This window comes from Neofelis nebulosa, chromosome 1 (assembly GCF_028018385.1).
Source record: "Neofelis nebulosa isolate mNeoNeb1 chromosome 1, mNeoNeb1.pri, whole genome shotgun sequence".
Lineage (NCBI taxonomy): Eukaryota > Metazoa > Chordata > Mammalia > Carnivora > Felidae > Neofelis > Neofelis nebulosa.
In genome coordinates, this window is record NC_080782.1 from 199,528,125 (window position 1) to 199,550,355 (window position 22,231).

A 22,231-nucleotide genomic window follows, 5' to 3' on the forward strand; every position below is an offset into this window, starting at 1 on the left:
GAAATAGCCAAGTGTTTTTTTTGAGGTTCCATTTGTGTCATTTGGTTACATCCCCTTGACCAAAGCAAATCAGGTAGTTTAGCTTAGATTCAATGTGGGAAAACAATTGGAGTGTGAACATAAGGAGTGATGACATAATAAAACTGTTTTTGCAAACTATCACACTTGGGAAATTGAATCCCTAGTATTTATAGAAAAGATTTTTACAGGTCATTTTAGTCTCATTTGTTAAGGCATTATGTGTTGTAGTGAAATTTTACCTCTAATTTTACATTCTAATGAGCTTAAATCAGAAAGGTGTTAATAATTTTTATCAAAGATATTAAGATTTGCCACTGTGCAGTGGTAATAGTGATAGTTTCTATAAACTGAATGTTGCTAGCTATTTTTAGGAGGTATAAAATACATATATAAAACATGTAATTTTACTGCCTCAAAGATAGATCCAGGGTCTTTAGAATTTAAAATAAAGGTTGGAGCAAAATCTTGGATAATATCAAATATTATACTTTAATATTGTTGAGTAAACTTATATTTTTAATTTTTTCAGAAATAATATGAATATCAAAAATATGTGAATCATGATTGTTTTATTTTGTTTTTATTTAGTAAAATAAATAGCCATAAATATGTTCTCCTTTGTTGATCTAATTGTCGGTCTTTTTCACTTTTCACTGTGAATTTATCACAACCCCTTCAATGCAAAATCTGTAATTGCAGATAGCTCTAATATTTTCCTAGCATCCTTAAACTACACAATGATTCCTATGGAGACCCGTAGGGAGCCATTTTCTTGGGATTGCAGTCTGGTCTATTACAGTCCCTGAACATAAGGTATAGTACCCTGAACATAACATAGCTAGTGATCTATTCTCAATTCCTTCTCAGATCTGTGCAGCTTTCCAGTTACTTTATGTTCTTTATTCCCATTATAAAATTATCTACTAATTATATTTTTAAGAACAGTAAAATGTTAGTATATGATTCTTTAAATTTTTTTTTTATGTTTATTTATTTTTGAGAAAGAGAGACAGAGCATGAGCAGGGTAGGGGCAGAGAGAGAGGGAAACACAGAATCCAAAGCACGCTCCAGACTCTGAGCTGTCAGCATAGATCCCGATGTCGGGTTTGAACCACCACGAACAGTGAGATCATGACCTGAGGTGAAGTAAGATGCTTAACCGACCTAGCCACCCAGGAGCCCCTATTAGTACATGATTCTTAAGTGGTTATGTAAATATTAAAATATATGCATTGATAAAAATAAAATAATGATAATGGTGTTTTAGAGGAAAACTATTTGCTTCATTGTTTCAATTATCCATTTATTTTTCCTGTTTACAATATGAATCATGGTCAGCAAATTATAGATCATTAATGTCATCAGCATAAATAACTGATGCTACCAGTATCTGAAATTAAGTGGACAGTATTCTTTATTTATTAATTTATTTTTAAAGCTTATTTATTTTGAGAGAGAGACAGGGAGAGTGAGCAGGGGAAGGGCAAAGAGAGAGAGAGAGAGAGAGAGAGAGAGAGAGAGAGAGAGAGAGAATCCCAAGCAGGCTCTGCTCTCTTAGCACAGAGAACAATGCAGGGTTCACCAATGACCTGTGATATCATGACCTGAGCTGTAATCAAGAGTCAGTCACTCCACCAACTGAGCCATCCAAGCACCCCTCTATTTAAAATACACAAATTCAAGGATGATAAAATATATAGATTTCATTGTTTTCTTTAATCAGTTTTCAAGTACTTTGACTTTGGGTTGGTAAATGTTTTACTAGCTTTACCACTCTCCCAAAAAATAAATGAATAAAAAATAAAGCATTGATTTGGAGGATGCAGAGTTGAAGATACCAATGTAACATCATGAATGCCGAGTTGGAAAAGATGTGTACAGTCCTCTCTTTGAGCCAATATGGAGAGTCTCTGTGAGCACATTTCAGTACCCCTCAGTCTTTGAATATCTTGTCTCACTGTTTTCAAATAATATAGCAATAGCTTTTGCTTATTCTTTTTTCATTAAAAATTTTTAATTTTTATTTATTTATTTTGAGAGAGAAATAGAGAGAGAGGGGAGGGGAAGGGCAGAGAGAGAAAGAGAGAGAGAGAAAGAGAGAGAGAGAGAGAGAGAGAGAGAGAGAGAGAGAATCCCAAGCAGGCACTGTGCTATTGGCCTGGAAGATTTGGTTTATTCTTGTAGATCTTCTGCCAATGAAAAGACCTCCAGGGACTGATAAAATTATTTATGTGAACTAGGGATAGGAATTACAGTGAACTGGAGATTAGTATTTCCTACAGGCAATTATTACTCTACACTAGGCAGAGAATTAGGTCAGAGTCAGGGTACTTGCTAATCATAAAGGTGTTGAGATATAACATTGGGGATGGAGACTGAGGTGATATGGAGGCAATGGTTTTTGGAAACAAGATCCAAGATGCTGAGTAGAACATTTCTGGACTGATCCTCTGTGTGCAGTTTGAAGTCATACAGAAGAGGTAAAAGCAGGAGGGGTGAAGAGAAATATTGTGAGCCAGATTCTAAAGGTTTTAATGTCTGAATGAGCAAACAGGAAGTCTGAATATGAAATATCACATAAGATCGAAGTGGTATCTCATATGTGCTTCACTGAAACATAGTCTTTTGTAGGAGGAAACAGGATAAAATTTTTACAAATGGGGAAATGAGGAAGCCTACACTAGTTCCATCTTTGCTAGTGCCTAAACGCCTTCACCTTCAAGGCATACTAAGAGAACAGTAACACTGAAGTCTGTCTAGGTTAAGAGGACCAAAGGAACATTCAGAAAAAGGGCAAGATATGAGATATTTGTTAAAATGTTTAGGAAGGAGAGGAATAATGTTGAATTGGGATATATTGCAGGTCATATAGGGCATCATGAATTATAAATCAAAGTGAAGATGGATGTACCTCAGAGCCTGGAACTTGTGGCCTTAAATACATAGAGATTAGTATATATGGGTTTAGACTGAAGGTGCCGTGGGAAAGCTAAGGAATCCATCATCTCTAAGAAGATATTTGGAGCATCAATGCCACTGTTCTGTCCTGCAGTTAATGACTGCTGATCTGGAGGAGGGACAATCCCATTGGGAACATTAGATATTCAGGTGACCATACTTTTTGGAAACTATGAGGAAAATTCTAGAAATGAACAACAAAGAAACAAAGTTCATATACACTAAAGTTCCTGCATTGTGAGCATCAAATGCCCCCATTTTTCATCCACAAATATTTTCTCCTTTCAACACACAATTTCCATGAAATTTATATCTAACAATAAATATGAAAACTTTTTAATGTACATATAAATGTATCCCACTTATATGGGAAAATACATTTTTCAATATAGTATTTCATAAATATGGTAACTGGACATTTTAGTAGAAACTTTTGATTTGTCTGCAATGTTTTAATGTTAATTTGTCAATATAAATTGTTTTAATCCATTCTCTACTTACGTAATTTTTGTCTTACAGAGTGGGCTACAAACATTAACCAAGATTTCTTTGTAATAGTGCCAGTTTTCAGGTTAGCATTTAAATTTAAGAGGAGAGATTGAAATTCTGATCCAAATGTACTAAGCCTTACAGTTTAACCTGAGTTGCTACTAATTTAAATATGATATAATAATGGCAACGTTCTCACTAAGAGAAGTCATTGATAACTACACCCACTCCATAGACACTGCTCTCCCGACCTCATCACCAAAGTATAAAATAGTTTATTTGTCCTAAATTCTACAGCAGGATTTGTCCTAAATTCTCTATTTGCAGAGCAAGGACTCTTTTTTGAACAAAAAAATATCAAAATTAATGTGTAGGCATTAGAGTCACATACTCATAGAACATTAATTTGGCCATTCTCCTGCCTGCAGGCTTCTTCCACATCTTTTGAGGTAGAAACAATGATGAATTTGTGTTTCTTCCCTGTCCCGATTGGATAGCAGATCAGTCAAGCATACATCTACATTCTTTGCTTTTTAATCTTCTCCAAGGCTGATTATTTTATTTAAATAGTGGCTATAAGTTCCTAGAAACAGTGGTCTGAAAACTGTTTCCAGGCAGATAGACTTTAAAAAAAAATGTTTATTATTTTGAGAGACAGAGAGTGAGTAAGTGCGAGCAGGGGAGGAGCAGAGAGAGGAGAAAGAATCCCAAACAGTCTCTGTGCTGTCAGCACAGAGCCCGAGGCCAGATAGACTTTCTTAAGGAATAAAGTAATAATGTTTTTCTTCTTTTATACTCAGTGGAATTGTTAAAGTCAGGAGACATGTCTTTTTTTCACTTTTTATACTTAAATGTAAGTGTATTGCTTAATGGAGTGCTAATTATAGATATTCAACAAATGTATGTTGGGCTTTTGCAGATGTGGCAGCAAATAAAGTATTATCTTCCTATAGTTTTCTTACTCTTCCATTCCCCAATACCAGAAAAGAATCAGAATGAGATATAACTTCAGCTATATTCAATAAAACCCATTAAACATTTACCCTGATTATTAAGTGCTCAAAATTTGCAATGATGAAAAGCAAGGTATGGCACCAACCCTTTACATGGTTTGTAATCTAATGTTCTGCCATTACATATGTAACTTTAATCCATGAGTTCATGTGACTCAGTTATTTATTTGTTTGAAGAGCATTCAGTTAGATCAATTATCAACATTAACACTTCTGAAAACTCCATTTCTTTCTCCCCCAACTTGTATTATGAACTCTACACGTTTACATTCCAAATTCCAAAACGCTTGTTGTAAGTTTGGACTCTATTCTCTCCTTCTTTTCTTTCTTTAATACATTGATTAGATGGAGAACAGCCTCCCTCCCCGAAAGCAAAAGGAGAAAGACAATAGCCGAAAGGAGAAATAAAGAGAAAGTGGGGAGGGCAGTGAACACTCAATTCTTGTACTATCACCTATTTTTAAAATTCTTGTTATTTGATTAGCTCCCCAACTAGATTACTGAAATAAGCATAAAGAGGCAGGATATTCTTCTACAATACATATGAATGAAGTATGCAAAACTTTATATTTCATATATTCATAATTCTAAGAATGAGTGTTGAGACAAATATTTCCCATTCTGTTAATTTCTTATAATATTCATCCAATGTTTTTGAACTTAAAGGGAAAACCCTTTGCCCATTCAGTGTCACGTTTTGAACAATACATCTTTGCACTGTAGAAAAATATATACCTCTAATAGTAATGTAAAATTTAAGTAAACCTAAAAGAATCATTTCCTTTATTTTAAATTCTCAGAACTTTATTTAGTTTCCAGGACCAGATACCAAGTACTGTAAATTTCCAGATTTGACTTCAATCCTAACAGTAGTATTTCACCTTCAAAAGTTTTATTTTTACTGGAATGTCAATGGTCTTCATGGTTTGTTGGTTACACCTTCGAGTCACAATTCTCCTGCTTTGTTTTATTGTGCATTTTCCCCGTAAGTGTGTTTCTTATCTTCTCCCAGAAGAACCTTATTCCACTCCTCAAGGACCTTTGCCTCTTCCCGAAGGGCTTTTTCCTCCTCTTGAAGTGCACTGTTTTCTTCTCTAAGAGCCTTGTTCTCCTCACGAAGGGCCTGCTCCTCCTTCCACAAAGCCCGTTCTTCCATCTCTAGTGCTATTCCTTCTTTCATCAAGTCTTGTTCCTCCATCTTGAGTGCTCTCTCCTGGTGTTTCAGGGCCTTGATCTCCTCATGGAGAGACTGTATTTCTTCCTGAAGAGCTTTCGCCTCATTCTGGAAGGCTTTCTCCTGTTCTCTGAGAGCCTTGATCTGAGCCTCCAGGGCTCGATTCTGTTGCCAATGAGACTTTCTTTCTGTGCTCAAAGCATTGATTTTTTCCTCTAGTGGTCTTTGGCTCTCCAAAATCACATTTTTAAACTTCCATAGGACCTGGTTTTGCTCTCTCAGGGATTGATTCACCTCCCAGATCAAATGGTTGTCCATTCGGAAGGCTTTGTTTTCTTGATGAAGAGCTTTATTTTCTCTCCAAAGGGACTTATTTTCTTTTCTAAGAGCCTTGTTCTCATCCCTGGATGCCTTATTGTCTCTCTGAAGATTTTTTTCCACCTCATGAGGCTCATGTTTGAGTTTATTTTGATCTTGAGTGCAAGAGAAAAAAGAGGAAAACAATCGCAATATCTTACCTCTATTTATCCACTTTGATTGAGAGACAACCATTGTTTCTTAGTGTTTTATCTGAGCAAAAATATATACACTCCAAGTGTTCTGGGTTCAGCCAAAGGTGGACTAGTGATATTTACAACAAAAGCTGTTCTAAATTTGTTGAGAATTTGTTCATATGGAATTGGCTGTTGTGTTGACTTATACAAGTAATATAGCAGGGATCTAAACAAGGCTCAGTTAGGCCGACTGCAGGAGAAGAACAGGCAAATATGAAGACAATTCAGTAACTTAACTATTTGGTTGATGTAACAAAGTTTAAATCTCAACACATTTAAATTACCAATTAATAATTCTAGGTTACATATTGAATATTGATCAAGGTTAAATCATTGAATTGTTTTGTGTTAAATTAAGCTCTGAGTTAAACTGCTTCTACTAAACTATTAATCTTCCTCTAATCTATTCATTATTGATATTGTAGAAAAATACCATGTGTTTATAAAAACATTTTTGGCTTTGTAAGAACTAGAAAACATTTTCAAATATAATTTGAAATATATTTGTAATCTATGTAAATATATAGTGTAAATCAAATACACTATAATTTTACCATATTTACTTAGATATTTAGTAGTGTTATCAAATATTTAAACAGACATTCACACTTACATTTCTGTGGTCTCTGAATTTCCAGCAAGCCTGATTTGTTTTAGTACTAGAAAGCAACTAGGCAACATTTTATGTCATCCATAGTGATGTCATATAGTGTTGACATTAATAATATAATGGGTGCTGTATTTAGTGTTTGGCTGTTTTTTGTTTTTTGGTTTTTTTTATAGGCATTTTAGGAAAAATGTAAATTAAAATGTAAGGTTTTATTTAATGTTTTTCTGTATTAATAATTGAACATGTATTTAGTCCTTGCTTTGATGTAAAGTATTAGAATTAGTTTCAAACACCGAGTTTTGTTATTAAGAAGGTAACTGTTTTTATCCTAGAATTGACAAATGTTAGGAAACACTATACAATCAAAGGTGAAAGTATTTTATTTTATTTTTTTTAAATGTTTATTATTTATTTTTGAGACAGAGAGAGGCAGAGCGTGAGTGGGGGAGGGGCAGAGAGAGAGGGAGACACAGAATCTGAAACAGGCTCCGGGCTCTGAGCTGTCAGCACAGAGCCTGATGCGGGGCTCGAACCCAGGAATGGTGAGATCATGACCTGAGCTGAAGTCAGATGCTCAACCGACTGAGCCACCCGGGCGCCCAAAAGGTGAAAGTATTTTAAATGATTTTAAGATCACTGCTGAATACTTAGTATTAAATAAATTTGTATGTCATACCAAAGAAATAGCACTAGCAACATTTAAATTCTAGTAATCTTATCTAAGATAAGTTTTATGTGACCCAAAATATGTTCGCTGCTAGAATATAAAGCAAAAGAGTATATTTCTTTAAATGTAAACTTTTAATGAGATATTAAAATATGTGTATTTATGTACATGTCATATTTTAACTATTTATACATATAAATGATACTTGGTTTAAGGTATAAACTTGAAAATTGAATACAAACGTGTAAACCTAAACCACTCACATCTGATTATGATCTGTCAATTTATTAACTGTACCAGATTTCTTACCTAAGCTACCTAAGTAGCTTCTTACCTTTTATTTGTTTAACAAGTTTGAAAAAAAGGCATTTTTTCTAACACATTCATAACTCTGTATTTAACAAAAATAGTAAAACATAATGTTATGGAATGTAATATAAAATTAAGAAAATCCATGTGAAAGTTTTCAATTTCTTTGTTTTTAACTTGATGAGAATGAAATATCCATTTGATCATCTCTACCTATAATTGAATTGTGAAAGTAGTTTATGTGATTATGCACCAGCTTCTTTTTTATATTAGTGTTTCTGCTCTTTTGCTTTTGCTACCATGGTAGCTAAAGATTCAGAAAGAGTTCCAAAAGACAAAGAACTCTGGACATTCTATATTGGAATGAATAAGTTTTGAAGTTTAAGGGCAAACTAGGAAGGAAGAAAAAAAATCTCTGCAGCCCTTATCTATTGAATAAATTGAATTCATAATTTAAAACTTTTTTCAAATTAACTACAGACCCAGATGGTTTCATTAGTGAATTCTTCCAAATGTTTAAGAAAGAAATACTATTAATATATCCATGAATTTTTTTTTGCCATAATTAAATTAATCACTTTTAATGGAAGTTTAGTGTGGTTTCAACATTTTTATATTCCAAACAGTACATTTTTTTGTACTAAATGTTTGCACGCTTAGAAAACACTTTAGTTTTTGATTTTTAGAATTAAGTATGTTTCTTTCACATGTCTTATTTTGTTTTAGCTTTTTTTTTTTTTTCAGATTTTCTGAAGGAGAACTTTGGATGAAAGAAATTTGGAATTTTAATTATTTTTCTGTGAATTGTCAAATTGTCCTTGAGAAAGTTAATCTGATTTATGACCCTACCATCAGTGAATCAAAGTAGCACTTTTCTTAATCTTTGTCAACTTGATTATTTTAATCTTCACAAATTGTTAATCCAACAATAGCCAAATTATGGAAAGAGCCTAAATGTCCATCAACTGATGAATGGATAAAGAAATTGTGGTTTATATACACAATGGAATACTACGTGGCAATGAGAAAAAATGAAATATGGCCTTTTGTAGCAACGTGGATGGAACTGGAGAGTGTGATGCTAAGTGAAATAAGCCATACAGAGAAAGACAGATACCATATGGTTTCACTCTTATGTGGATCCTGAGAAACGTAACAGAAACCCATGGGGGAGGGGAAGGGGAAAAAAAAAAAAAAAAAAGAGGTTAGAGTGGGAGAGAGCCAAAGCATAAGAGACTGTTAAAAACTGAGAACAAACTGAGGGTTGATGGGGGGTGGGAGGGAGGGCAGGGTGGGTGATGGGTATTGAGGAGGGCACCTTTTGGGATGAGCACTGGGTGTTGTATGGAAACCAATTTGACAGTAAATTTCATATATTAAAAAATAAATAAATAAATAAATAAATAAAAGAAAAAAGTTAAAAAAAAAAGAAAATTGACAAATGCTCAATTGAGTAATACTTAAATAACCAAATCAAATAAATAAACTCAATTTATTAATACTTAAATAAACCAAATTAAAATAATTTTAATTGTTGGAATATATCCATGAATTTTCAAATGACAGGAAAAAATGCACAACTTTTTGTTTTGAGACCACATTACCTTATGTAAAAATCTCACAAGAGTATTACAAGAAAGAAAAACTATGATCTAAAGTATCTCATGAACACAGTTGAAAAATCCTAAACAAAAGATAAGCACACTAAGTGCAATGATACATAAGATAAAGTATATGTTATCACCAAAATGGGTTTAATTCATGAAGGTGAGATTGAGTTAATACTGGGAGTCAATTAATGTAATTCACTACATTAACAGAACAAGGGAAAAAAAACTTTCAGCTTGTACCAAGATGAGGAAAGTAATGTCAGGAGATTCAGAAAAAAAGCATTTGATAAAGCAAAAACCAATACAGTTTCATGATTAAAAACCAAAACCAAGCCAACAATTATCACTATCAACTTAATGTAGCAGGAGTATAAAAAACCTTACTTAATTCAGTTATGAATCTAAAACAAAACAAAACAAGACAAACACACAAAAACCTGCAGAGGCATACCTAATGATGAAATACTAATAGATCACAAATATATAAGGATGCCCATTGTCACCGCTTGGGTTTTTCATTGTTCTAGAGTTCCTTATTGCTGCAAGATAAGAAATAAAGTATGTAGGACTGGAGAAAAAAAAAAAGGCTCTCACTCTTTGCAAATAATATTGCAAACATTTATAATAAAATAGCTAAACTATTAAAATTAAATATGACTTAGCAAACCAACTGGATATAAGGTCAATCTAAAAATTTGTGTTATTTACATATATTTAGCCAAGAAACAATTTGGAAAATGAATTTTGTAATTATATATCATTTACATTGGCAAGAAAAATAAAAATCCTAGAAATAAATCTATGCAAGACCTCTAAATAGAAAAGTTATAAAAATTATTGAGAGAAATTATAGAGATATAAATAAAAGGAAGAATAAACCACGTTTATGATTGGAAGATTCAATATTGGAAAGATGTTAAGTTTTCTCAAATTGATTTATATGTTCAATGGATTCCCTAGGAAAATAATCTCAGGAGTTTGTATAGGTGTGTATATAAATTGAAAATTAAACTAAAGGGCAACCTGTTGAATGGCAGAAGATACTTACAAATGACCCCTGATAAAGGGTTAATATCCAAAATATATCAAGAACTGATATAACTCAATACCCCCAAAACAAATAATCCAATTAAAAAATGGGCAGGAGCGCCTGGGTGGCTCAGTCAGCTAAGCGTCCGACTCTTGACTCTTGGTTTTGGCTCAGGTCATGATCTCATGGTTTCGTGAGTTTGAGCCGTGTGTTGGGCTCTGCCCTAAAAGTGCAGAGCTTGCTTGGTATTCTCTGTCTCTCCCTCTCTCTGCCTCTCCCACACTTGTGCTGTCTCTCTCTTATATGCATACATAAGTAAAAACTGAGCAGAAGTCATGAACAGACATTTCTCCAAAGAAGGCACACAGGTGGACAGCGGACACATGAAAAGATACTCAGCAGCACTCATAATCAGACAAGTGCAAATCAAAACACAATGAGATATCACCTCACACCTGTCAGAATGGCTAAAATAAAAAACACAAGAAACAATCAGTGTTGGTGAGGATATGGAGAAAAGGGAACCCATACGCACTGTTGGTAGGAATGCAAGCTGGTGTAGCCATTGTAGAAAACAGTATGGAGGCTCCTCAAAAAAAATAAAAAATAGAACTACGCTATGGTCCAGATACTGCACCACTCAGTATTTACCTCCAAAGTACAAAAACACTAATTCAAAGGGATACATGTACCCCTATGTTTATTGCAATATTATTTACAATAGCCAAACTGTAGAAACAGGCCAAGGGTCACATTCATAGATGAATGGATATATCTTTGCATAAATCAGATTTCAAGGTTGTCTTGCTTTGATATGATTTAAACAAATAGGAGAAAGAGTGGCAAAGAAAATGACCCCTTAGCTAATAAAAGAAGATATAGACTCAATTAATGGAAAACAAATATCACATTTAATAACATTTTAGAACATTTCCAAGCTTTCAAACTTTTTATAAACATCTGTTTATTAATTTTTAGATGAATTATCTGGTTTCAGACTTTTTGTTAATTTTAACCTGTTGATTAGTGTCATGTTTTAAATAGTAGTGTAACAATGGCCATATAATTGCAGACTAATGGGTAAAACAGGATATAGTAAAGATTAAAAATCGTGTCCTCAGGAAACTTCCCACAACTGCTGAGGAATCATCCAGCATAATTTTATAATTAATATGACTTATTTTCTTTGCTTTTTCAGTTGAAGACTTAGCACATGTTGATTGCATAAGAATATTTACACTAGTGCAGTCTGGCCCTGGCTCTGTCACTTTCCAGTTCTATGACTTTGTAAATCATCTCTTGACAGTGAGTTGTCTCCACTCTAAAAATCAGCCTAAATTACTCTTATCTAAAGTAAACACAGGCCTTCTGAAGATGACAGCCTTAAGAATGTTCAGGAACACAAGCCCAGAAGCACTTGACAAGATAAGGGTGAAGTCCTAAAATTTTAAATTGTTCTGCAATCTTAAATTCTGTGTTCCACAAGTGATTTGAGCTCCCAAGATTGGGAAACTGGCACAAGTAAAACAATGGACAAGCAGGAATGAAGTATGATAAGCATGGCATCATTGGAGTTTTGAGGAACCATTCCCAGTTAGCTTTGTTAGGTCTGAATTGTGTCCCCTCCAAATTCCTATGTTGAAGTCCTAACCATCAGTACTTCAGAATGTGAATATATTTGGAGATAAGCCTGTAAAGAGGCAATTAAGTTAAAATGAGGTCATTGTGTGGGTCCTAATCCAGTGTGACTGTGTCCTTATAATAAAAGGAAATTTGGATATAAGACAGCACAGAAGGAAGACCATCTGCAGACAAAGAGGAAAGACTACCTTCTCCAAGCCTCAGAAGAAATGAACCCTGACACCTTAATTTCAAACTTGTAGCCTCCAAGACTGTGAGAAGCTGCCCAGTCAGTGGTACTTGGTGATGGCATCCCTAGCAGACTAATAGAAGTGTCCTTTTCTTCTTAAGTTTTGAAAAAAAAAATTGGAAGATATCAACCATCAACTGACTGGTGTTGGTCTTCCTACATTACCATTTTGCACAATCGTCTAAGTTCTATTACCCCTTTGAGTCTCTGGTTTCTGACACCCAGTTCTATATTCATTTGGTCTCTAGCTAGGAACCCAGTATTTACACTGCCTTGTAAGTGGGTGTTTTCAGTCATGCATCACAATGGCTGTTTCTTCTGGAAAACTCTTCTTCTGGATACCTTCTTCTGTTGCCCTTGTGGAACTGTTTACACTTAAGAAATCTGCCTCCTCAGGAGGTTTCTTTCTTATGTGAAGTTAACCAATTTAGAACCAACTAGAGTTGTTGTGGTTCCTTGCACTGGCTAGGAGACTCAGGGTAGGCCTCGTTCATTATATTTTTCTTCACTGGGACTATAAGAAAAAATTTGGGGCTGCTAATCTAGCCCTACCCATACAGGCTTTGCATTTATATTTTAAAGCCAGAACTTTGCTAGTGCTGTGAAATACACATAAAATTTAGAGGGCATGTGATATAAAAGTAGCAAATATTCTGTAAATCAGATTTAAAAGATCTTTACAGATGTAAGATTCTCTTGCTTCATCTATACCTATTTAGGAAATGCTGAACTTGTGAAGTAAGTGATGAAAGCATGCATGCTGAAGCCACCTGAACGAACTACAGGTATGGTTGTTTGCTTGCAGGATCACAAGCAATCTGGCCTTTGCAGAGGGTAGCCACAAAGTTTCCATGCCTTTTGCTTGCTAAACCCCAACAACCACTCTTTACTTATCAGACCTCAATCACGGGGTTGTGCTAGCTGTTAAGCCCTGTGAGGTCTGTCTTGCAGAATACCACAGCACCCAAAGTGGTCCCTTGTAAGCTTTCTCTGAGGTCCAAGCAACTTTGCCAAGCCTGTAGATGTCCAGCACTTATTCTGAAGTCTAGACATTTTTTCTTAAGGTGATGTCTTTGCTCAAGTGCCTGTAGTCACCAGAGACCTGGCTTGAACATCTTGCACAGGCCTCAGAAATATGAATGAATGAATGAATGAATGAATGAATAAATAAGCTCAACTGTAAAAATATCACCTGGATAAACATAAGTCCAGGTTTAAAATACCTTGTCTACGAACTAAAATCCAAGGCCTAATGTCGTATATCCTGTACACATGGGTAGCCTTAATCACTTTTTTAAATTTCTTTTTGTTTTATGTTTTAGGCTGTCTAAAGAGTATATCAAAGTTTAAGGTCTCTGAAATTAACTGCTCAAAACTGCAAATATGCCAGGGACTGATAGGACCTTGTAAAGCATAAACTTTTTAGGATCAATTAATAGTAGGTATTTCCTGTGCATAAGAAAAGTTATACAAAGTTGAGTTAATCACCCCTCTACCCAAGGCAGAATGAGTACAGTGGTGTTGTGGGGTCAGAAAGTATACTAATTGAGAACCTTCCAATGGAAATGAAAAGAAAATGCCCCTTCTTATCCCCAAGAAGTAACAAGAAAATAGAGAACCACCATTGTGGATAACTTGATAGAAGGGCATGAAGGAACAGGTATGAGAGCCTCCAGCTCTGTAATAGAAGATTAAAGAGAAATAGTGCAACCCTAAGAAGTTTAGAGTAATAATGAGAAAATCAAGAAACTTGGAAATAAGACTTAAAATTGCCGCACCAGGCAATGGCAGTCTTTCATTTTGTTGTATCTGTTTGTAAAGGTCAATATTGACTTTGATTGTGGAGATCAGTTAGGATATGTTCCAATTTAAATATCACTTTCAACCCTACAAATTCATTATTGCCTTAAAAAAAATGATAATCAAAGCCAGTAACAACCAAAAACAACTGTTTAATTTTAACTTGCATCCAAAGTACTTTTCCTGAAGTTACGAAAACAAAATACAATCACCACAATGGTTTGTTTGAGTTAAGCGACTATCTAATTACTTTATAGAAAATTACCTTTCCTCCTTAAAACAGTGTGAGGCTGCCAAATCTACTCCTACATGAGGAGACTCATGCTATTTGGCTTCTGGGCTCCATCTGCGTTTGTCTGCATCTGCTTTTATCCTCCTCAAACTCTTCTCAAAAGGAGCACAGAGAATCTGCAATTCATGTCAGGGCACCCAGCCAGATTAGAAGCTGCCAAATATCAACATCAGGTTTTGTGAGAAAAATTAAGTTACTTAAGCCTTCTCTCTAGCACAGCAATAATGTTGGATGAAAGGTTATGCAGTTTGAATCTCTTATTTCTACCCTGCTGGGAAAAGATAATTTGGAAGTGAAAATGTGAGGTTATATGTGATTTGGACATTTTATGGTGACCTAACCTTTTCAACTGCTATTCTTACTGTGTCTGATTATCATGTTAGTGAATTTTTTTCACTGTTTTTCTGCAGTTGTCACACTATAACATAGAAAGTAGAATGTGAATAACTTCACATATTAGATTTTTAAAGGGTTTTGTGGTTCTCTGCACATCTTTAATAATTCATTCTTTGGGCAGCAAAAGTGCTGATATGCATGCATTTTTACTCTGGTTATTTTCTTCCCAATAAATGATTTTGGACTGGTTTATGGTAACAAAATTTAAAATTTGAGAATGAAAGCAGTAAGAAACCTCTAGGGCCAAATATTGAATGGAACATTTGATTAATATTTTAATATTAATCTTGCTCATCAGTAAATGGTAATAATAATAGCGTATCCTCAGGTTTACTCTGAGTTTTAAACAAATTGATATATGTAAAAATTTAATAATATATGGTTGGTGATGAATGAAATTAGTTGCAATTATTATATCAATGCGTATTTTGAATTCTAAATGAAAACAAAATACTGTTAGTAACAACAGCAGAAATATTTTAAATGCTTATTATGAAGATAATAATAAGATGAATATTCTAAATTTGAATGTCTATCTACCTATAAAATCTAAAAACAAAACATATCTATTACTTTCTCAAAGTCACTTGGTTATTATGAAAACGCAGAGCTCCAGGATTTTGGGTACACATCTGTGAGAGTTCTGTGCTATGAATTTCACTGATCAACTGGATTTCAGACTCTCAGAAATCTTAGGGGAACTTTTTCAGACTACACTGGGTGGAGTAGGATTTTTTTTTCTGATTGACTACTAGATATAATTAGCTAATATCTCCCAAAATACTTCATCATTGTATATTTGAGTACACACATGATTTTTAGATGTCCCAGAAAAGAGGACTGGTACAGTTTAAGATGGAATAAAACTAGAGGACCGGATGTACAGACATGCTATAAACCAAGTGGCTCAGTTGCTGAATCAAAGAAGAAGAAAAAAGGCTTTATTTTATTCATTAGTGTAAGCAATAAATTAATATCATAGGCAATAAGGGAGCTGATTGGTAACTTTATCATTCTGGATCTCCTGTGGGTCCTTAACTGTGCTTATGTGTGTGAATGTGTGTGTATTTTTCTTTTCTTTACATACACTGAAGAACAGTTTTCATATCTTATTTACTTTCTAAAGAAGTTTTTTTTTTTTTCTCAATTTTGGTGGAGAGCTTCGCTATAGGAGACTTTCATCATCTATTCAGCTTTCTCTAAAAATATGAGTTAAGAGCTCTTTAAACTATTTCTAGCAAGTCAAATTATCAATATTAGTATATATCCTCATTTTATAAGCCATAGATCCAATCTTATAGAATAGGTGTTTCAAAGTCTCAATCAAAAGAGAGAAGAGATATGAAGCTTTTGAGAAAGGGGTGCCTGGGTGGCTCGTGGGTTAAGGGTCTGACTTCAGCTCAGGTCATGATCTTACAGTCTGTGAGTTGGAGCCCTGCGTAGGTCTCTGTGCTCACAGCTCAGAACCTGGAACCTGCTTTGCATTCTGTGTCTCTCTCTTTCTCTCTCCCTCTGTCTCTCAAAAAAAATAAAAAAATTAAAAAAGAGTTTAAGATAAACTATTGCAAACATTTCTTCATATATTTTCTAAATCGTTTCCATCCCACAAATTCTAATGATGCAAAAGGCAGAAAGACAGGTTCATTTTGCTACCTTGTTTAGGTCCACTAATATTCCATAAGGGGCAACTGCACGAATTGATTCTGCACTTTGTTTTTAAAAAAACAAGTTTGACTTAGATTCCATCTACACCTGCCTAACTAACCCAGAAAACCACCAGAAGACTAGCAGAACGAAGCCTCTGGAGCAGAGCGCAGACGAGAGGCCCACGGAAGAGGGTAGGAAGGGCGGTGAGGCTGTGCGCTCCACGGACTGGCGGGAGGGAGCCGGGGTGGAGGGGCGGCCTGCTGGCGAAGCAGAGCCCCTGAGTCTGTCTTGCAAAAGCGGAGGGGCCGGATGGAGTGTGTTCTGACAGCAAGCGGGACTTAGCATCTGGGAGGTCATAAGTTAACAGCTCTGCTCGAGAAGCAAAGCGGGAAGGCTGGAGGACAAAGGGAGGGAGAGTTGCTGAGCCCCCTGACGACAGAGCTCAGTTTGGCGGGGAACAAAGGCTCTCACCAGCGCCATCTCCCTCGCCCATCCCCCAGCCAAAATCCCAAAGGGAACCAGTTCCTGCCAGGGAACTTGCTTGCTCTGCGTAAACACCCAACACTGTGCTTCTGCGGAGCCACCCCTCTGGCAGCGGGTCTGACTCCCTCCCACTGCCACAGGTCTCCTCCTGAAGTGGATCACCTAAGGAGAAGCGAGCTAAGCCTGCCCCTCCTGCCGCCATGCACCTTGCCTACCCACTCCAGCTAATACACCAGATCCCCAGCACCACAAGCCTGGCAGTGTGCAAGTAGCCCAGACGGGCCATGCCACCCCACAGTGAATTCCGCCCCTAGGAGAGGGGAAGAGAAGGCACACACCAGTCTGACTGTGGCCCCAGAGGTGGGCTCGGGGCAGACATCAGGTCGGACTGCACCCCGCCCACCAACTCCAGTTATACACCACAGCACAGGGGAAGTGCCCTGCAGGTCCACACCACTCCAGGGACTATCCAAAATGACCAAACGGAAGAATTCCCCTCAGAAGAATCTCCAGGAAATAACAACAGCCAAAGAACTGATCAAAAAGGATTTAAATAATATAACAGAAAGTGAATTTAGAATAATAGTCATAAAATTAATCGCTGGGCTTGAAAACAGTATAGAGGACAGCAGAGAATCTCTTGCTACAGAGATCAAGGGACTAAGGAACAGTCAGAAGGAGCTGAAAAATGCTTTAAACGAAATTCAAAATAAAATGGAAACGACGACAGCTCGGATTGAAGAGGCAGAGGAGAGAATAGGTGAACTAGAAGATAAAGTTATGGAGAAAGAGGAAGCTGAGAAAAAGAGAGATAAAAAAAATCCAGGAGTATGAGGGGAAAATTAGAGAACTAAGTGATACACTAAAAAGAAATAATATATGCATAATTGGTATCCCAGAGGAGGAAGAGAGAGGGAAAGGTGCTGAAGGTGTACTTGAAGAAATAATAGCTGAGAACTTCCCTGAACTGGGGAAGGAAAAAGGCATTGAAATCCAAGAGGCACAGAGAACTCCCTTCAGACATAACTTGAATCGATCTTCTGCACGACATATCATAGTCAAACTGGCAAAATACAAGGATAAAGAGAAAATTCTGAAAGCAGCAAGGATAAACGTGCCCTCACATATAAAGGGAGACCTATAAGACTCGTGACTGATCTCTCTTTTGAAACTTGGCAGGCCAGAAAGGATTGGCACGAGATCTTCAATGCATTGAACAGAAAAATATGCAGCCGAGAATCCTTTATCCAGCAAGTCTGTCATTTAGAATAGAAGGAGAGATAAAGGTCTTCCCAAACAAACAAAAACTGAAGGAATCCGTCACCACTAAACCAGCCCTACGAGAGATCCTAAGGGGGATCCTGTGAGACAAAGTACCAGAGACATCGCTACAAGCATAAAACATACAGACATCACAATGACTCTAAACCCGTATCTTTCTATAATAACACTGAATGTAAATGGATTAAATGCGCCAACCAAAAGACATAGGGTATCAGAATGGATAAAAAAACAAGACCCATCTATTTGCTGTCTACAAGAGACTCATTTTAGATCTGAGGACACCTTTAGATTGAGAGTGAGGGAATGGAGAACTATTTATCATGCTACTGGAAGCCAAAAGAAAGCTGGAGTAGCCATACTTATATCAGACAAACTAGACTTTAAATTAAAAGCTGTAACAAGAGATGAAGAAGGGCATTATATAATAATTACAGGGTCTATCCATCAGGAAGAGCTAACAATTATAAATGTCTATGCGCCGAATACCAGAGCCCCCAAATATATAAAACAATTACTCATCAACATAAGCAACCTTATTGATAAGAATGTGGTAATTGCAGGGGACTTTAACACTCTACTTACAGAAATGGATAGATCATCTAGACACACGGTCAATAAAGAAACAAGGGCCCTGAATGACACATTGGATCAGATGGACTTGACAGATATATTTAGAACTCTGCATCCCAAAGCAACAGAATATACTTTCTTCTCGAGTGCACATGGAATATTCTCCAAGATAGATCATATACTGGGTCACAAAACAGCCCTTCATAAGTTTACAAGAATTGAAATTATACCATGCATACTTTCAGACCACAATGCTATGAAGCTTGAAATCAACCACAGGAAAAAGTCTGGAAAACCTCCAAAAGCATGGAGATTAAAGAACACCCTACTAACGAATGAGTGGGTCAACCAGGCAATTAGAGAAGAAATTAAAAAATATATGGAAACAAACGAAAATGAAAATACAACAATCCAAACGCTTTGGGACATAGCGAAGGCAGTCCTGAGAGGAAAATACATTGCAATCCAGGCCTATCTCAAGAAGCAAGAAAAATCCCAAATACAAAATCTAACAGCACACCTCAAGGAAATAGAAGCAGAACAGCAAAGACAGCCTAAACCCAGCAGAAGAAGAGAAATCATAAAGATCAGAGCAGAAATAAACAATATAGAATCTAAAAAAACTGTAGAGCAGATCAACGAAACCAAGAGTTGGTTTTTTGAAAAAATAAACAAAATTGACAAACCTCTAGCCAGGCTTCTCAAAAAGAAAAGGGAGATGACCCAAATAGATAAAATCATGAATGAAAATGGAACTATTACCACCAATCCCTCAGAGATACAAACAATTATCAGGGAATACTATGAAAAATTATATGGCAACAAATTGGACAACCTGGAAGAAATGGACAAATTCCTAAACACCCACACTCTTCCAAAACTCAATCAGGAGGAAATAGAAAGCTTGAACAGACCCATAACCAGCGAAGAAATTGAATCGGTTATCAAAAATCTCCCAACAGGGGCGCCTGGGTGGCGCAGTCGGTTGGGCGTCCGACTTCAGCCAGGTCACGATCTCGCGGTCCGTGAGTTCGAGCCCCGCGTCAGGCTCTGGGCTGATGGCTCGGAGCCTGGAGCCTGTTTCCGATTCTGTGTCTCCCTCTTTCTCTGCCCCTCCCCCGTTCATGCTCTGTCTCTCTCTGTCCCAAAAATAAATAAAAAAAAAAAAAGTTGAAAAAAAAAAATCTCCCAACAAATAAGAGTCCAGGACCAGATGGCTTCCCAGGGGAGTTCTACCAGACGTTTAAAGCAGAGATAATACCTATCCTTCTCAAGCTATTCCAAGAAATAGAAAGGGAAGGAAAACTTCCAGACTCATTCTATGAAGCCAGTATTACTTTGATTCCTAAACCAGACAGAGACCCAGTAAAAAAAGAGAACTACAGCCCAATATCCCTGATGAATATGGATGCAAAAATTCTCAATAAAATACTAGCAAATCGAATTCAACAGCCTATAAAAAGAATTATTCACCATGATCAAGTGGGATTCATTCCTGGGATACAGGGCTGGTTCAACATTCGCAAATCTCAACGTGATACATCACATTAATAAAAGAAAAGATAAGAACCGTATGATCCTGTCAATCGATGCAGAAAAGGCCTTTGACAAAATCCAGCACCCTTTCTTAATAAAAACCCTTGAGAAAGTCGGGATGAAGGAACATACTTAAAGATCATAAAAGCCATTTATGAAAAGCCCACAGCTAACATCATCCTCAATGGGGAAAAACTGAGAGCTTTTTCCCTGAGATCAGGAACACGACAGGGATGCCCACTCTCACCGCTGTTGTTTAACATAGTGTTGGAAGTTCTAGCATCAGCAATCAGACAACAAAAGGAAATCAAAGGCATCCAAATTGGCAAAGATGAAGTCAAGCTTTCGCTTTTTGCAGATGACATGATATTATACATGGAAAATCCGATAGACTCCACCAAAAGTCTGCTAGAACTGCTACATGAATTCAGCAAAGTTGCAGGATACAAAATCAATGTGCAGAAATCAGTTGCATTCTTATACACTAACAATGAAGCAACAGAAGGACAAATAAAGAAACTGATCCCATTCACAATTGCACCAAGAAGCATAAAATACCTAGGAATAAATCTAACCAAAGATGTAAAAGATCTGTATGCTGAAAACTATAGAAAGCTTATGAAGGAAATTGAAGAAGATATAAAGAAATGGAAAGACATTCCCTGCTCATGGATTGGAAGAATAAATATTGTCAAAATGTTAATACTACCCAAAGCTATCTACACATTCAATGCAATCCCAATCAAAATTGCACCAGCATTCTTCTCGAAACTAGAACAAGCAATCCTAAAATTCATATGGAACCACAAAAGGCCCCGAATAGCCAAAGTAATTTTGAAGAAGAAGACCAAAGCAGGAGGCATCACAATCCCAGACTTTAGCCTCTACTACAAAGCTGTCATCATCAAGACAGCATGGTATTGGCACAAAAACAGACACATAGACCAATGGAATAGAATAGAAACCCCAGAACTAGACCCACAAACGTATGGCCAACTCATTTTTGACAAAGCAGGAAAGAACATCCAATGGAAAAAAGACAGTTTCTTTAACAAATGGTGCTGGGAGAACTGGACAGCAACATGCAGAAGGTTGAAACTAGACCACTTTGTCACACCATTCACAAAAATAAACTCAAAATGGATAAAGGACCTGAATGTGAGACAGGAAACCATCAAAACCCTAGAGGAGAAAACAGGAAAAGACCTCTCTGACCTCAGCCATAGCAATATCTTACTCGACACATCCCCAAAGGCAAGGAAATTAAAAACAAAAATGAATTACTGGGACCTTATGAAGATTAAAAGCTTCTGCACAGCAAAGGAAACAATCAACAAAACTAAAAGGCAACCAACGGAATGGGAAAAGATATTTGCAAATGACATATCGGTCAAAAGGCTAGTATCCAAAATCTATAAAGAGCTCACCAAACTCCACACCCGAAAAACAAATAACTCAGTGAAGAAATGGGCAGAAAACATGAATAGACACTTCTCTAAAGAAGACATCCGGATGGCCAACAGGCACATGAAAAGATGCTCAACGTCGCTCCTTATCAGGGAAATACAAATCAAAACCACACTCAGATATCACCTCACGCCAGTCAGAGTGGCCAAAATGAACAAATCAGGAGACTATAGATGCTGGAGAGGATGTGGAGAAACGGGAACCCCCTTGCACTGTTGGTGGGAATGCAACCTGGTGGTGCCACTCTGGAAAACAGCGTGGAGGTTCCTCAGAAAATTAAAAATAGACCTACCTTATGACCCAGCAATAGCACTGCTAGGAATTTACCCAAGGGATACAGGAGTACTGATGCATAGGGGCACTTGTACCCCAATGTTTATAGCAGCACTCTCAGCAATAGCCAAATTATGGAAAGAGCCTAAATGTGCATCAACTGATGAATGGATAAAA

General features: G+C 36.4%; 1 protein-coding gene and 1 long non-coding RNA gene across 2 annotated transcripts in view; one reads left to right on the top strand and one right to left on the bottom strand.

Moving 5' to 3' along the window:
* The window catches only part of LOC131484706 (uncharacterized), a 379,601-nt gene that overhangs the window by 88,785 nt on the left and 268,585 nt on the right, over positions 1 to 22,231 (top strand). The window lies entirely within an intron of this gene.
* Positions 5,266 to 6,927, bottom strand: LOC131484696 (golgin subfamily A member 6-like protein 6). The gene is given in 3 exon segments (XM_058683211.1): positions 5,266 to 5,487; positions 5,489 to 6,400; positions 6,824 to 6,927. Coding segments are annotated over 2 exon segments (792 nt in total). The 5' UTR covers positions 6,209 to 6,400; positions 6,824 to 6,927; the 3' UTR covers positions 5,266 to 5,415.